The sequence below is a fragment of the Panicum virgatum genome, chromosome 5N, assembly GCF_016808335.1.
Source record: "Panicum virgatum strain AP13 chromosome 5N, P.virgatum_v5, whole genome shotgun sequence".
Classification (NCBI taxonomy): domain Eukaryota; kingdom Viridiplantae; phylum Streptophyta; class Magnoliopsida; order Poales; family Poaceae; genus Panicum; species Panicum virgatum.
This window is the reverse complement of record NC_053149.1, coordinates 637,378-652,749: the sequence shown is the minus strand read 5'-3', so window position 1 is coordinate 652,749 and position 15,372 is coordinate 637,378. Positions and strand designations below refer to the sequence as shown.

General features: G+C 49.3%; 3 protein-coding genes and 1 long non-coding RNA gene across 5 annotated transcripts; 2 read left to right on the top strand and 2 right to left on the bottom strand.

The window, feature by feature from the left end:
- The first annotated feature begins 13 nt into the window (after positions 1–13).
- Positions 14–2,594, top strand: LOC120674107 (uncharacterized protein At4g28440-like). Its single transcript, XM_039955224.1, has 2 exons — positions 14–366; positions 2,181–2,594. The coding sequence occupies exons 1-2, from the start codon at positions 108–110 to the stop codon at positions 2,366–2,368; spliced, it is 447 nt and encodes a 148-aa protein (XP_039811158.1). The 5' UTR covers positions 14–107; the 3' UTR covers positions 2,369–2,594.
- Positions 2,595–2,795: 201 nt separating this feature from the next.
- Positions 2,796–5,428, top strand: LOC120674108 (probable metal-nicotianamine transporter YSL1). Its single transcript, XM_039955225.1, has 3 exons — positions 2,796–3,463; positions 3,572–3,669; positions 3,894–5,428. Exons 1-3 carry the CDS (start codon positions 2,930–2,932, stop codon positions 5,335–5,337), a joined length of 2,076 nt encoding a protein of 691 aa, XP_039811159.1. The 5' UTR covers positions 2,796–2,929; the 3' UTR covers positions 5,338–5,428.
- Positions 5,429–5,479: 51 nt separating this feature from the next.
- On the bottom strand, positions 5,480–6,979 carry LOC120674109. 2 transcript variants are annotated; one of them, XR_005674975.1, is made up of 3 exons: positions 6,874–6,979; positions 6,478–6,514; positions 5,480–5,685 (listed from the first exon to the last, which is right to left on the bottom strand). It is a non-coding gene; the product is annotated as an uncharacterized LOC120674109 (long non-coding RNA). The 2 variants fall into 2 exon arrangements; XR_005674974.1 differs by lacking the exon at positions 6,478–6,514.
- A 1,876-nt stretch (positions 6,980–8,855) lies between these two features.
- On the bottom strand, positions 8,856–13,461 carry LOC120673553 (probable transcription factor GLK2). Its single transcript, XM_039954444.1, has 5 exons — positions 12,393–13,461; positions 10,873–11,013; positions 9,702–10,037; positions 9,342–9,533; positions 8,856–9,238 (listed from the first exon to the last, which is right to left on the bottom strand). The coding sequence occupies exons 1-5, from the start codon at positions 13,002–13,004 to the stop codon at positions 9,089–9,091; spliced, it is 1,431 nt and encodes a 476-aa protein (XP_039810378.1). The 5' UTR covers positions 13,005–13,461; the 3' UTR covers positions 8,856–9,088.
- Positions 13,462–15,372: the final 1,911 nt, after the last annotated feature.

The following is a 15,372-nucleotide window of genomic DNA, read 5'->3' as shown; positions in this document are numbered from 1 at the left end:
TGCCTCCAGCCCCCCACCCCGACCAGCGACCAACCACTCTCAGTCTCAGTCACCCACCGCACCCCTGAGCTAGGGTTTCCGCACCCCGATCGATCCAAGCTGCCTCCATGTCCACCGCGGCGGCGCAGGGCGGCGACAAGCCGGCGCTCCGCAAGCCCGTCTTCACCAAGGTCGACCAGCTCAGGCCGGGCACCAACGGCCACACCCTCACCGTCAAGGTCGTCAGCGCCACCCCCGTCCCTGGACGCGCGCGCCCAGGAGCCACCACCACCACCACCACCGCGTCCCCCCGCGCGCCACGCATCGCCGAGTGCCTCGTCGGGGATGAGACCGGCGCCATAGTCTTCACGGCCCGCAACGACCAAGGTGACCGCCTCGCCGACCGCCTCCATCTGTTTGTTTTATTGCTGTCTGTAAGGCGCGTGGCGGGCTAGCTACATTTATCTGATTGATTGCACCAACAACTTACTTGGATGCCCAGCATGCATGAAAGACGGGCCTTCTTCTCTTTAGTTCATATATATTCCCATGTATTATTTATACCACACCCCGACCTGGTTGTCATTTCAGATGCATGATGAAGCTCATTACAAAAAAGCCTTTCCTGGTTGCCAATGCATTCTTTTGTAAATTTATTGTATTTATTTACTTGTGCCTGCCGATTATAGGACGAAACATAGGGAATTGGTGCCGAGACAACTTCATCTTATCAATTATTTTTCCCGTTCCAATGATGGATGGGATAGCTGCTACCAAAATTATGTGGTACTTAGGTAGTATTTGGTTGGGGAGCCTACCGGGATGGAACCATTTCATCCCATGTTTGGTTGGAGAGCACAAGAATGGAGCGGTCCCTTAAAGCAAATATTCACTCAAGATTCGGGACGGCTCGATCCGCAAAATCGGGCGGACCGAGCCGTCCCGCTTTGATGCCGTCTCGCGTTGTGAGGCGGAAGCACCTCAGGAGTGGTGGGGGCGATGGGCTGCGTTGACGAAGCTCGAGCGGTGGGGAGACAAAGCAAGGGCGGCGCGGGGGGCCATGGTGCTAGGCAGATAGGGGGTGGGAGCCTCGGTGGCGGTGGCGCATGGACATAGCTCCGGGTGCTGATCGAGTCCCGGCAGATCGGGACTAGGGGCCTCCACAGCGGCGTGGCTGACCGGGGTTTGGGAGCCTCCGTGACGGCGCAAGACAGATGGGGTCTGGGGATCCTCCGCGACGGCGCAAGGTGAATGGGGGTGAGAGCCTCCGCAGTGGATCGGGGCCAGGGAGCTTCCCATGGCGGATCGGGGTTGGGAGCCTTTGCGATGGCGCAAGGAAGACAGGTGTGGGATGCCTGCGCGGCGGTGGTGCGGTGGAACCAAGATTTTGGGGGGGGGGGGGGGGGTGAGGCTCCGCGACGGACTGGTGTCTGGGGTACAGGGCCTTGGTGGCGGGAGCTGGCCTGGGACACCCGGACTGCGGCTAGAGCTTGAGGTTGGCTGGACCGCTGGAGTAGGCGTGCAAGCACAAGCAGCAGGGAGGAAGATGACCTGGCTGACAGGTAGGGCCCACACAGGGAGGATGACGGTAAAAAAAATCTGCCATCCTATCCTTCCAACTAAACAAGAAATGGAGCCACTCCATCCCTCCAACCAAACAGCTATATAAGAACCATTCCATCCCAAAAAAATAGGGATTACCTTTCCATCCTACCTTACTCCAACCAAATGCTACCTACCTCAGTTCAGATGAGATAGGATTGTTGATCTTCTTTTATGTACAACAGTAACATACAATAAGTCAGCCATGTGCCATATCAGAGGTCAATCAGTAGTATCTTCTCTTGTCCAATTAGATTTTTAGGGGGCTCAAAGCATGTCAGATTAAGAAAATATAAGTGCCATATTTCAGTTGTCCTGTTTGTTATCTGGTAGACAGCCAACCACTGGCAGCTTGATTTCAAGGTTTGTAAAAATAGTAAAGATGAAAGCACAGTAGCAACATTTTCAATTTACAACTGATCACTGGGTCATCTGTTTCCATATTTGTGCCGTGTCTCTGCCAAATATAATTTATTCTTGACTTGTTTGTCTTTTTCTTCAGTTGCATTGCACGGCGTCATGAGAACATTATGATTCATGATTGATTTGACAATGTACTTGCCCTGGGCTTACGATGAACTCGCTTGCCTTCTATGCAGTTGATTTGCTGAAGCCTGATGCCACAGTGATCTTGCGCAATGCTAAAATTGACATGTTCAAAGGATCAATGAGGCTTGCAGTTGATAAATGGGGGCGGATTGAGGCTACAGAACCTGCCAGCTTCACAGTGAAGGAGGACAATAACCTGTCACTAGTAGAGTATGAATTGGTTAATATGGCTGAGTAATTGGCCAAGCTTTTCTACCCCTTTTCCGCGCCATAAGAAGGAAGTACCATGAATGAACATCATAAAGCCTCTCAAAGCGAGTTTATTTGTTACAGTGGTACAGTAGTAGATAATTAAGGTGAAGGTTGTATCGCTCCTGTTAGAACTTTGGATTGAGTAAGCTGAGTTGACCTTGCATCGACGAGATTGTATTTCCATTCATCTTGTTACTGCCTGTGTTGCTGCACTCGCTGGTCGCTGGAGATGAGTGGCCTCTATTTTCTTTTGGGCGTTGCTAATCATCAAGTGTCCGTCGTATGATTGAAGATGAGCGGCCCGTTAGTTATCTTGTTCCTCCGGTTTTTCTCTGCTGCAGACTGCTCTCTTTCTCCTCTGGTGTGTATACAGCTTTTAAGTCTGTTTTGTTACGAAGTGGTTTGGTAGCAATGTTTGGCCAAGAAAGGAAGGCCTGCCTTGTGGCTGCCAGTCCTCCGACCTAGTTACCAACCAGACCTGCTAAAAAAAGGCGATGCCTACGGGAACAGAGGCCTGACCTGACGCGTGCATCTCCGGTGAGGCAACATGGCAGGAGACGTCGCATTCGCCGGTGCTGGCGAGGCTTCCATGGATAAGGAGCACGAGAACGCGTCGTCCGTGGAGGCGCTCTTTGCGGGTGTGCCGCCTCCGCCGTGGTGGAGGCAGGTGACGGTGCGGTCGGTGGTGGCCAGCGTGTTTCTGGGCACCATGTTCAGCTTCATGGCCATGAGGATGGGGATGACCATCGGCCTGGTGCCGTCCTTCAACATGGCGGCGAGCATGGTGAGCTTCTTCGTCCTCAACTCGTGGACGCGGCTGCTGGGCCGCTGCGGCGTGCCAACCCCGGCCTTCAACCGCCAGGAGAACGTCGTGGTTCAGACCTGCGTCATCGCCTGCTGCACGCTAGCGTTCTACGGTGGCTTCGTGAACTTTCTGCCGGCCATGTCGGAGACGGTGGCCAAAGCAGCCGGCGGGCCAGGCACAGGCAACACCGTGCGCATGCTGCCTATCAGCAAGATCATCGCCTTCAGCTTCCTCACCGGCTTCAGCAGCTTGTTCATCACGCTCCCCTTGACCAAGGTGTCTGATTTTTCTTTTCCTTTTTTTTTAAATGATTCTTCAAGTTGAAGAATGAATCTTGCAAATGGATTACTAGTATTTGATTTGGTTTGGTTTGATGGATGGCAGATCATGATCCTGGACTACAAGTTGCTGTACCCATCCGGTTCAGCGATCGCCGGACTCGTCAACAGCTTCCACACGCCAAAGGGGGCGGCAGCAGCAAAGTACTACTTCCTCCGTTCTAAATTATAAGTCGTTTTGATATTTCTAGGTGCATACCTAGATAGAAACATGTCTAGGTACAATAAAACTATACATCTGGAAACATCAAAACAACCTATAATTTGAAACGGCCGGGGTATATGCAATCTGCTGATAAAACTGTTGTAGGTTCACATTGCTTTGCTGCTAAAACTATACATAATAAGAAAGAAGCTTCTTCCTGCAGATTGCAGGTGGCTGCTCTGCTGAGGTCTCTGGGTGGAAGCTTCAGCTGGGCAGCCTTCCAGTGGCTGTACACGGGAGGCGACGGCTGCGGCTTCCAAGCCTTCCCTCTCTTCGGCCTCGAGGCCTACAAGAAGCGCTTCTACTTCGACTTCTCGCTGAGCCTCGTGGGCATCGGCATCATCTGCCCGTGCATCGTCAACTTCTCGCTCCTCTTCGGCGCCGTCGTCTCGTCGGGGATCCTCTGGCCCATCCTGCAGGCCAAGCAGGGGACATGGTACACCGACCCCGCGCCGTCCAGCCTGAGAGGGCTCAACGGCTACAAGGTGCCCATGGGCGTCTCCTTGGTGCTCGGGGACTGCCTCTTCCAGCTCACGGCCGTCAGCATCAGGACAGCACGCAGCTTCCACCGCCGGAGCCAGGGCGGCCAGTCCCACCTGCAGCTGCAGCAGCAGGATCCCGCGGCGAGCTTCGACGAGCGGCGCAGGATCCAGAGCTTCCAGAGCGACCGGATCTCCACCGGCTTCGCGCTCGCCGGCTACGCCATCCTGGCAGCCATCGCCAGCGTCTTCCTCCCCGGCATGTTCCCGCAGGTCAGGTTCTACCACGTCGCCGTGTGCTACGCCGTGTCGCCCCTCATGGCCTTCTGCAGCTCCTACGCCTCCGGCCTCACCGACTGGTCTCTCGGCACCATCTACGGCAAGCTCGCCATCTTCATCTTCGGGGCGTGGGTCGGCGAGGCCTCGGGCGGCGCCATCGCCGGCCTCCTCGCCGGCGGCCTCGTCATCGTCGTCATCGGCAACTCCTCGGAGCTCATGCACGACTTCAAGTCGGCCTACCTGACGCTCACCTCGCCGCTGGCCATGTTCGCCAGCCAGGTCATCGGGACCGCGCTCGGCTGCGTCATCAACCCGCTCCTCTACCTCGCCTTCCAGAAGATGGCCGGCAAGGAGCACCTGGGAGCACCGGGATCGCCCTACCCGGTGCCCATAGCCATGGCCTACCGCGGCATCGCCGACATAAGCGTGGAGGGGATCAGCTCGCTCCCCAAGCACTCCGTCATGCTCTGCATACCTTGCTTCTGCGCGGCGCTCCTCGTCGACGGCCTGGCAGCCGCCGCCGCCGCCAACAAGTGGAGGATCCACGGCTACATCCCAAACATCATGGCCACGACCATCCCCTTCTTTGTTGGACCAACCTTCACCATAGACATGTGCCTGGGGAGCCTCATACTCATCTTGTGGAGGAGAGCGGACAAGCAGTCTGCAAACATGCTCTCCATTGTGGTGGCGTCTGGTCTGATCTGTGGAGATGGGCTCTGGACGCTGCCATCCTCGCTCCTCGCCATGTTCAAAGTCCAGCCACCTATCTGCATGAAGTTCCTCACCGCCTACCAGAACGAGGAAATGCAGCGGCATTTCGTCCCCAACTTGACAGCTTCACAATGAATGTAAATTAGATTATGTTGTCCGACAAGGAAAAAGAATCACAAGTTGAGTTGAGTTGAGTTGGTTTCCAAAGATAACTCCAAATGGGGGACCAAACCACCTACGATGACAACTCGCAAGCATTTCAATCACCAGATCACGCTGAACAAACCAAGCCAAACAATTTTCACAACGAAAAACAGAGCACCATACAAAATTCTTCATCAAGTCATCGTCGCAGTTCACATACAGATAAAGTAAAACGTATGTTTTTTTTGTCAGCTCATTCTGCAGGGTCACAAAAAGAACTCCAAGCACCACTGATCTCCTGGTTCCTAAAGCGCTGGCATCATACTCCATCGGTTTCCGCTGTTGCACAAATAACCATATCAAGTCGTCAAAACTGTTTTAAAAATTCAGGAAAACAAATTCTATATCACTGACAACAGCATGCGACATGTTTCCAAGTTCCTTGTCTAATGCGGTTTTCCCAGTAGGGAAGCCTGCGACCCATAAGGTTTTTCTTATCCAGTACTATGACGCAAAGCTAAATACACTCTAGAGTAATAACTCTTAAGTGAGCCATAGAAAACAATTAATGGACTCTAACATCAACGGAAAGTGTACTATAGTCTGCTAACTGCTACAAACTATAAAAAACATCTCTTGAAGCATTTTCTTCAAGACAGCTTTAGCGCATAGTAATTTCTTAAATCGATTTTGCTTCATCTTTCCAGATAATTTGTAGCATTTTCAAACCAATTTGTTTAATTTTGTCCCAAAGCAAACTTCATAAGTGATGTAATCACATTCTTCAAAGCAGACTGCAAGAGTTACACACTGTATAATAACACATCCTCTGGATCTGGCACTGTAAACTGTCACCGTCCTTTCTGGCTACAACACTTTGAGGGCTAATTGGTTGAATATATAAAACCAACCAGTTTGTGGAGCAAAAACTTTTGTCCACCGATGCGCTCTTCGAAATGGTGAAATCAAACAATGGTTTATACCAAAAAATAAGCTGTTTCATTCATAAGCAAAAGCAAAGCAACCTTTAAGTCACAAGGCAGAACATGGTAGTCATCTAAGGTTGTGTGTTGCATAACAGTCAACGGCATTTAATTTACAAAAAAAAGGAGGAGGCATTCTAGTGGTCACCTTTCCCCGGTTGCTCTTCATCTAGTTTCATCAAGCCCTACAGCAAGAAATGAAAAGAAATATAGAAAATGTGTCTCTTTCAATAGACAAACAAGAACCAGGCTGGTGAATGATGCCAGCATGAGATAACACGCATCAACCTAAAAGACGGAAACGCGGTTGAGCATCGTGATCTAAGCTTTGAACTGCTAAAAGCACAGGTATTAGATGTTGAAGGAACCAGGAAAATTGTTATGCGCACAATTGGACACCGAGGCGCATGTTCTCATTTGCACAATCGACGTGAGTCAGTCAGGTAATTACATTGCTAGATTGGGCCAAATGCTAGTGTAGTCTCTAGTTTCTGAATGATTCTAGTGCAGTTGAAGATTGGAGTAGTTGTTTTTCAGTCTTTACCTTGGATGAGCCACCCGAGGCCTCGGCCAGGGATGGCGAGCATGGACGTCATCCTCGCACCGGCGGTGGCGCTGTGCAGCGGCAGAAGCGACTCTACGCAGAAGCTTTATACTGTTTTATCAATATCTTAACAATTTTAAATGTAAAAACTCAAAACTACAAGAATCTAGATCGTTAAAAGTATTAAAATTTTGGTATACAAAGTGTCTTCATTTGACAACAAACAAAAAATATATTAATTTTCTAATGCGACAAGCAAAAGTATGTTATTATTATAGTGCTGTAATTTTATATAATTTTTTTGAGCACCTTAATATCATCAAATGAAAAAATTTAAAACTAGAAAGTTATATATATCGTCGAGGGCTACAATTTTCATATAAAAATCATCTTCATCCGATGTCGTATCGAAGAGTTATGATTTTTCGAAGATTCAGCCGAAATAAATTAGAAAAGTAAAAAACAAAACCGCGGTTACTGTAGCAAATCCGGGGTTAATGTAGCAAATTCCTGCCACATAGTGCCATGCAAAACGGGTTCACAAGTTCAAGGGCTAGATGTCTGATTTCTAAGTTCATGGACCTGTTTGACACAGTGCTGCAAGTTCAGGTGCCAAAAGTGTATTTTACTCTATATCATATATATGTGTCTGTGTAATGTATATGTATATGTAGGAGCGTAACTAGCTTTTTGATGAATGTAGTAGAACTAGTACAGCAAGGACGGCTGATGGCTGGCTGAAACAGATGGAGCTAGCTAGTCTGAAAGTTATCAACACTACTACAATAAATATTTTCCGAGACGGTAAAAAACTATTAACCGAGACGGTCAACCCGAACCACCTCGGGGCAAAGGTCACAGTAAATGACCTATTTTCCGAGGTGGTTGTGTTGCCCGCCTCGATTAATCAAATAAAAAATTTAAAAAGAAAAAGGCCTGCCGAGCCAATCACGGGCCCATCGAGCCCACCGGCCTTCACAGCTGCATCTCGCCGTCGCTGCCGCTCGCACGCTGCCGCGTCCCGCCACCAGATCCAGCCACTGTGCCCCGCGCCGCTGCCAGACGAGAACGGAGGTCGCCGCGTCCCGCCGCCGCTGCTTGCATGCCGTCACCGCCGGATCTCGCCACCGCCGCCACCTGATCCGTCGGTCTCAGGCACGCCCGTTGCGCCACCAGGCCCACTGCCGTTGGATCTGCTGGCCTCGCCCCACCGTCGGCGTTGATGTGGAGGCCGTCGGCCTCGCCCCCTCCAGATTCGGGGAGGCCGTCGCCGACCGCTCAGAGCAGGGGCATGACGGAGGAAGGGGACGCACCGCCAACCGCTCGGATCCGGCCCCGCGGCTCCGCCAAGCCTGCGCAGCATTGCCGCCGTGCGGTGGAGAGGGAGAGGTACGCCGCCGTGCGGTGGAGAGGGAGAGGGAGAAGGAGAAGGGAGAGAGGGGCGGTGGTGGTGGGAGTTTAAAAGCGGTAGGCACGGAGCGCTTAGAATTTATAAGCGCAGAGCCTCGGTCAAAAGATATATGGCGGATCGTCCGTCCTATATGGTCGGACCGTCCGCCCCTTCGATTCAGCGCATGACGGGTTAGCTTGCGAACTGTCCGCACAGCTTAAGCGGACCATCCGCTTCACATTATTTTAGCCCATCCAGTAAGCCACTATTTTGGGAGGCGGGCTTTATAATACGTCCGTTTTGGTTAATATATTAATCAGGCGTTTGCGTTAGAACAACCGTCTTAATTAATCGATATTAATCGAGGCGGGCATTTTAAAAATGACCGTCTCGGTTAATATGATAACCGAGGTGGTTTTAATAATCGCCTCCGTTAATAAAAATAATCGCCTCAGTAATGCTAGGTATTAACTGGGGCGGTTAAAAATTCTGCCGAGAGTTTTCAAAAGGCCGCAGTTAATGTTTTTTTAGTAGTGCAATCTGTTTTGCTTTGCTTGTATATCGATTGGGACCATGCATGCATTCCATGTCATTAGCACAATTGATTCCGAGGGTTATTCATGTCATCAATCAGTTTGCATACATGAACATATACATATAAGTCGGGGTCCCGTTTCTTGTACTCACTTGCACACCTACATTATTTAATTAATTTATTACACACACGCACGCAACGCCCTCTTCTACTCTAGCTCTGGAGGCTATATAATATAATATAATATAATACATGTCGACGAGTAGTTGCCTATGCATGGATGGATGAGATCAGGCGCTGGAGGGTGGGACCTTTGGTATGCCTTGCTTGTGCAGCTCCGACATGACGCTGTCCATGGAGGGCGGCTTGAGCCCCAGCGGCAGCGGCAGCCATGGCTTCACTAAAACATCTCCAATGGCCGCGTCGATGCTCTCCTTGGACTGCACCGTACCGTATATTATATATGAGAAATAATATAATGCATGCAGCACATGTACACGTATATGTACATATACATATACATACACATATATATATACATACCGGGTGCGCGTCGAGCTGAAGCTGCAAGTCGGCGAGCTTGGTGGTGGTGGTCGTCGGCGGCGGAGGGACGACCATGGGTGGTCTGTACATGGTGGCCGGGTGCGGGTGCGGCGGCACCGGGAACCTCGGCACCATGGCGGGCGTCACTGCTGCTGCTGCCGCCTGATGTGGACCGCCCCACTTCCTGGCCGCCTGCAGATATGATCGATCCGGCAACCAAACGGTAAATCATCATCAACCAGCCAGCAGTTACTGCTTACTACTGTACAATAATGCAATGCAACGGAATGACGCTGCCAAATATATACGACTACTACTTAGTAATTATGCAAGCAAGCTGCTAAGGCAGGACGTACGCACATTGTACTGCTGCTGCTGCAGGTGCCAGTAGGCCACCGGCGGCGCCCACGGCCGGGGCGGCGCGAGGTGCCGCGCCCACACGGGCAGCATCGCCGGAGGAGGAGCGGCTGCCTCAACGCCTGCGGTGGGCGGGTGGCCCCACACGTGCAGCGGCCGGCACAAGGGCGGAGGCGGCGGCGGGAACCCGAGGGTCGGCACCACCCACGGGCCTCCCGCCGCCGCCGCCGCGTCCAGCTTCCTCGCCGGAGCCGGCGCGTACATGTGGTGGCGCTTCTGCGCCCAGCTCGCGGCCTCCGCCTCCCGCGCCATCAGGTGCTTCCTGTGGGACCGGTACTTCTGCAAAGCAAATATATATAATAAATATACAATTACATCATCATCTAGAAAATATATATAATAAATAGAGTATATAACAGAAGTTTCGTTTTTTTAACTTGGTGGCCAATTCTTCTTCTTCAAAAAAAAATGGTGGCCAAGGCCAAGCATGCAGCCGTTGTGGGACCCACCCGGGCCGGGCCTGCTCATCTGAGGGACAGCATCAGCATGCATGCTTACTGCAGCTAGCTAGCTGCTAGCGCCTGTACCGCTCTCGGCTTTGTTGGCGTCTCCTCCCTCCCTTGCACGGGTTGAGCCAAGGAATAATAATAATATTTCACATGCACACTGCCTGCAATCTATCATTTGCAATGCTGCAGCCGTGACCATGCCATGCTTTCAGTACCGCTTGCTGCAGCTGAAAATAATGCATGTCTGCCGGAGTGCCAGGCCACCCGTGTTTCAAATCAAATACTACTGCATGTACTTTTACCAGCCCATGCATGCATGTACTAGCTAGCTTTGGCAGAGAGCCACCAGAGCCTCGCCCGGCCTGGTAAAAAGATGGACGACTCACATGATCTATAGTAGTCCTCAACAACAACAACAACAACAACAAGTTTTTTTCGTTTTTATTTCTTTCCAAAAGAACAAACAAACCAGAAGATTCACATGATGATGGCCTGCAGGTAAGTAATGTCTATATATGCTCCATATGTATGTGTGTACTGTAGATATATTACTTGTGCTAATTACACACAAGTAGCTAGTACGTAAGACAAGTTTGAGCTCCCCTGAGAACTGGAAGCTGACATGTTTTTTTTTAATCGAGAGGGGGGTGCACGTATATACGTACCTGGAGGTGGCTGGCGATGTTGTGGCGTGTGAGGCAGTCGATCCCCATGATCTCCAGGATCCGGGAGGGCACAGCCTTGTCGATGCCAAGCTGCTCCACCGCCTGCACGAACCGCCGGTGCAATTCCGGCGTCCAGTCCACCTGTAACAACATATATATATGTATCTTAGCACAAATAATCATCAAGCATATATATGCAGTTAATTATAAGAAATGAACTAATAAACCATTGAGATGAGCCTCAGTAGCACCTCAGGTCCTGGATTCAACCCCCTATAGGAACGAATATTCTAGAATTTAACGGTATTGTGCTTTTAGTGGTAGTCGATGTTCTCATCGACAGTGAAACATTTGCGGACTTCATCAATCTCGAGGATTTGCTAGATCAGTCTTCGAAGCTGCTCATATGAGTAGAGTTTGCGTACGTGTGTTCGTAGAGGTGAGTGTGTGCGCGTTGTGTTAGAGTTCTACTGTGAAATCTAAAAAAAATCTAGATACATAGATTTTGTTATATATCTCGATATAGTGTTTATCTAGATGCATATAGTAAAAATTGTATATCTAGATTTGCTAAAATGACCTAGAATTTGGAATGAAGGGAGTACCGTACTAGCTTGTACATGAATATTGGGAAGGAAAGAAAAGGAAAGGAAGGGGTAAAATAATAGAACAGAAGAATCGTCGTTGATGAGCATCTATCTGTAGTGTAAATAATAAAATGGTATATAGATTGTATCTTTACAAGTATTGTTACTACTGCATATGGTAGCCATGCAAGACAAGATGGACTGTAGGGCGGACCGTGCTGGGGAAAAGGGCGAATGAATCAAAGGCACGGCAAGGCGCATATGGTTGGTTGGCTTGCCGCTTGCATTGGGAGATCCCGTGACACCACACAGTACACACACACATCTCTGCGGCTAGGCGGCGATCCGATCCGATCCGTGCTGCTGCTGCTGCTGCTAAAAGATTAGAAAGATGTAGCCGTCCGACCAGCCGGAAAAGGGATCGCCGGCCGGCCTCTACACGGGGATTCCACGGCCCTATTCATTATATTTGTTGTTGCATTGCATTGGGTGTCCATGCCTGATGACTACTACATGCAAGCTAAGTATGGAGTATGCAACCAACAATGCAAGAAGACTAGCAGCTAGCTGAGGCTGATCGGCAGGCATATATCGAGCCAATGGCTGCTCGTTGACTATGGATCGGAGGTAGATATGATGCATGCCCGGATTGTAGCTGCTATAGCTCATCAGCAGGCAGCAGATCCATCCCGTGATGCATGTCATGTCTGTAGCGCTTGCGTCAGATCTGCGCCTAGCTAGCTCATCTATCTATCATCCGTGAAGGTCAAGATTTATTTTAATTTTTTCTTTATTATATATATATATTAATTTATTTATAAGTGCAGCTAGTAATTACTAATTACAATGCAAACATGCATCAAGCTAGGCCAAGGTGCGTGTGCTACTGCTTGCTAGTAATTAATTATTCTTTGTTATTAGCACCGCACGTACCTTCACCTTCCGCTTGCCGTTGGAAGAGTTCTTGTCCGCCGCCTTCTTCTTGCCGCAGTGGCCCCCCGCCGACGCCGACGACGACTTGGTGTCCGACCCGGCGCCGGCGGAATCCTCCTCCGTTGTCACCGCGCTCGACCCCTCAGCATCCACGCTCTTCCTCGTCGTCGTCACACCTGAACCTGATGCGGCTGCTAATTTGTCGTCGTCATTTCCCAGCAACATCCTCCTGTTGATGATCTCGTCTGCTTTCTTCTCTTCTACTGTCGTCGATGTCGTCACTGCTTCTTCCTCTGCGGCTGCTAGTGCTTGCCGTAGGTCGTCCGGCGGCTTGGCCTCCACGCGACAGCCGTCTGCCTCCGTCGGGCTCGTCTCCGGGGAGGAGAACTCGGCGAGGAGCTCCGTCGGGTCCACCTCGAGGTCGGGGAGGATGTCCCCGTCGGCGTCGAAGAAGGGCACGTCGCAGCTGAAGTCGATGTAGTCCAGCAGGTTGTCGTCGACCATGAAGTCGTCGCAGACGCTGCCGGACGTCGGGAACACGACATGGTCGCCGACGAACCCGCGCTGATGATCCACCTTGCTAGGGCTCCGAAGGCTCGACACCTCAAGCATCGATGATATGATATGATAATCCACCTGCCCTGCTGCTTATTAGATAGCTAGCTAGTCGATCGATCTAGTAATACCTGGCCTTCTTAATTTAATCTAATTAGAGGCCGCCTAGCGAGCGAGCGAGTAGAGATCCAACAACAATCAGCTAACAGCTCTCTCGATATATAATTCTGATGGTAATCTCTGGCAAGAACTAACACAAGAGAAAGAGAATCGATCACAAGCAAGTGCCAAGCAAGCTGATGAGCTAGCTGGGATGGAGATCTCTGCTGGCCGGCCGGCTGCTAATGGATAGAGCACGCAGCTGCAAGAGAAGAGGGGAAAGAGGAAGAGCAGGAAGCTAAGGGATAGATGAGGAGAGCAATGGAAGTACTGGCTACAAGACTAGTTTGGTGGTGATTTTGGAGTATTAGGGCCAGGACAGGAGGACGCATATCCACCACAAATAATAAGCGCGCGCTTTCTCTCTCCCCCCCCCCACTTGCTTTGCTTTGTGGGCGGCAATGCCCGCCAACGCCCCCCTCTCTCTCTCTCTCTCTCTCTCTCTCTCTCTCTCTCTCTCGTGCGTACATTATTGTACACCACCGGCTGGCTGGCAGACACTGTTTGTTAGTAGCAACTAGCGTTTCTCTCTCTGTCTCTCTCTCTATACCGTATCTCAGTGCCTGCCGTCCGGCAAAATTTGACCATATATACCAACTTGCCCAAGCAAATTGTGTCCTTTTCGATTTTTATTTATTGCGCAATATACAAATAATTGCACATGATTGAATAACGTGATAAAATGTATTTAGTTTGAAATGTGATATTCCTGTACGGCTGTACCTGACCAATCATACTACATATACATGTACCTTCACTTGTCTCTAAAAAAATTAAAGTAACCTAATAGTATCATAACTTGATCTGGTCCAAATATATAGTGCCACACTTCCATCATATATTCGTATGCTATATCGGTTTCTCTTCTTTACTACTATATATCCTGCATAGTTCATATTCAAAAACACTTGCTATCTAGTATGGTCAAAAATCGATTTAGCATAGTACATTAATACCATTTGTTATTTTAGAATTTTATCCTCTATTTGTTTGAGTTATTCCCACTTTGATTTGTTGATCACTTAGTACATTTGTTATCTATATGTTGAACAATTTCAACTTATGACCAATTTATATTGTTGTACTCAATTATGTGCTATTAATACTTTCCTCGCAAAAAAATGTGGTATTAATACTTACATTGGGCTGTTAAAAAAAATTACACCATTTGAAATTTTGAATACCCACATTCCAAATCCTAGACCCACCCCTAGTATCTACCCAGAGAGTGTTCCCCTGTTAAACACCCATCAAGAACCCTCTCCTTTCTTTCCACGCTCCATCCATCCTATCCATTTAGCCCTCTTCACGAAACAATTCCACTGGTCTTCCTCCACGCCCTGCCTGCGGTGTATCATGTCCTTCCGCAATGGTGCCCCCTGCCCCCCAACAGCTTCCGCCTCGCCTCAACTTCTCTCCCTCCCATTCCCCTTGCCCTCCTCCTCCATCTAGATGGGGGGAGGGGGTGGAGAAGAAGAGGTCATCATAGAAGAAGAGATTGAATTACTTCCGTTTTTCCATTTAATTTGTTACTTCTATATTTTTCTTTTAGCTTCTGGAACCTCTTTTCATTTCTCCTATACTATATATCAGAAAGGCTCTCGAATTAAGCTAAATCAAGAACCTTCTTAATTTAGATTTTGCGATATATGTTTTTATGTGTGTACACACAAATAGGGATGGTAACAGCCGGATCATATAACCGTGGTGCTCACTTCACCATCCAACTGAGCTCTTATATATCTTTTTATATAATTTTTTTTCTTAAAATTATATAAGATAAGAGCCCGCCCTTTTTAGGATTGGGCTCTTAGATCATCTAGACAAAAATTTGAGACCCTCTGACACCCAGCAGAGAGTGTGCCATTTGAAAGTTGGTTGTTGACCTGACTGAACCCGTCTAATTGCCTAAATGTCCAGGAACTAATAAGGTGAGCTTTTCATATATCCGAGGTGACATGCACCTGGTAGTAAGAAACATAGCACGTGGTGATCGGGCCCATATATTTCATTCCCTCTCTCTCTATATATAAATTGTATATAGAGAGAGTAGGATGTGTGTGGGTATTAGAAGCGATCGAGCAGCGTGTATAATATTACCGCACAGCATATGTATCATGCTGCTAATGGTTTGGGTGTGAACCGAGTTGAGCAGTTTGGATTTTGCTTCGGTCCCCATTTAGTTTGGTGGGAAATGGTTGCTCTAGATATTAGTTTGATTTGGTTTGGTTTTAGAAAGAAAATAGTTTGGTTTGGTTTGGATGCT

Excerpts from the sequence above, each read along its gene's own strand:
- LOC120674107 (XM_039955224.1), top strand. The coding sequence starts at position 108 with ATGTCCACCGCGGCGGCGCAGGGCGGCGACAAGCCGGCGCTCCGCAAG. Across the intron at positions 367-2,180 it reads CACGGCCCGCAACGACCAAG|TTGATTTGCTGAAGCCTGAT; the intron begins GTGACCGCCTCG and ends CCTTCTATGCAG.
- LOC120674108 (XM_039955225.1), top strand. The coding sequence starts at position 2,930 with ATGGCAGGAGACGTCGCATTCGCCGGTGCTGGCGAGGCTTCCATGGAT. Across the intron at positions 3,464-3,571 it reads TCACGCTCCCCTTGACCAAG|ATCATGATCCTGGACTACAA; the intron begins GTGTCTGATTTT and ends GATGGATGGCAG. Across the intron at positions 3,670-3,893 it reads AAGGGGGCGGCAGCAGCAAA|ATTGCAGGTGGCTGCTCTGC; the intron begins GTACTACTTCCT and ends TTCTTCCTGCAG.
- LOC120673553 (XM_039954444.1), bottom strand. The coding sequence starts at position 13,004 with ATGCTTGAGGTGTCGAGCCTTCGGAGCCCTAGCAAGGTGGATCATCAG. Across the intron at positions 10,038-10,872 it reads ACATCGCCAGCCACCTCCAG|AAGTACCGGTCCCACAGGAA; the intron begins GTACGTATATAC and ends TTTGCTTTGCAG. Across the intron at positions 9,239-9,341 it reads TTCAGCTCGACGCGCACCCG|TCCAAGGAGAGCATCGACGC; the intron begins GTATGTATATAT and ends GGTACGGTGCAG.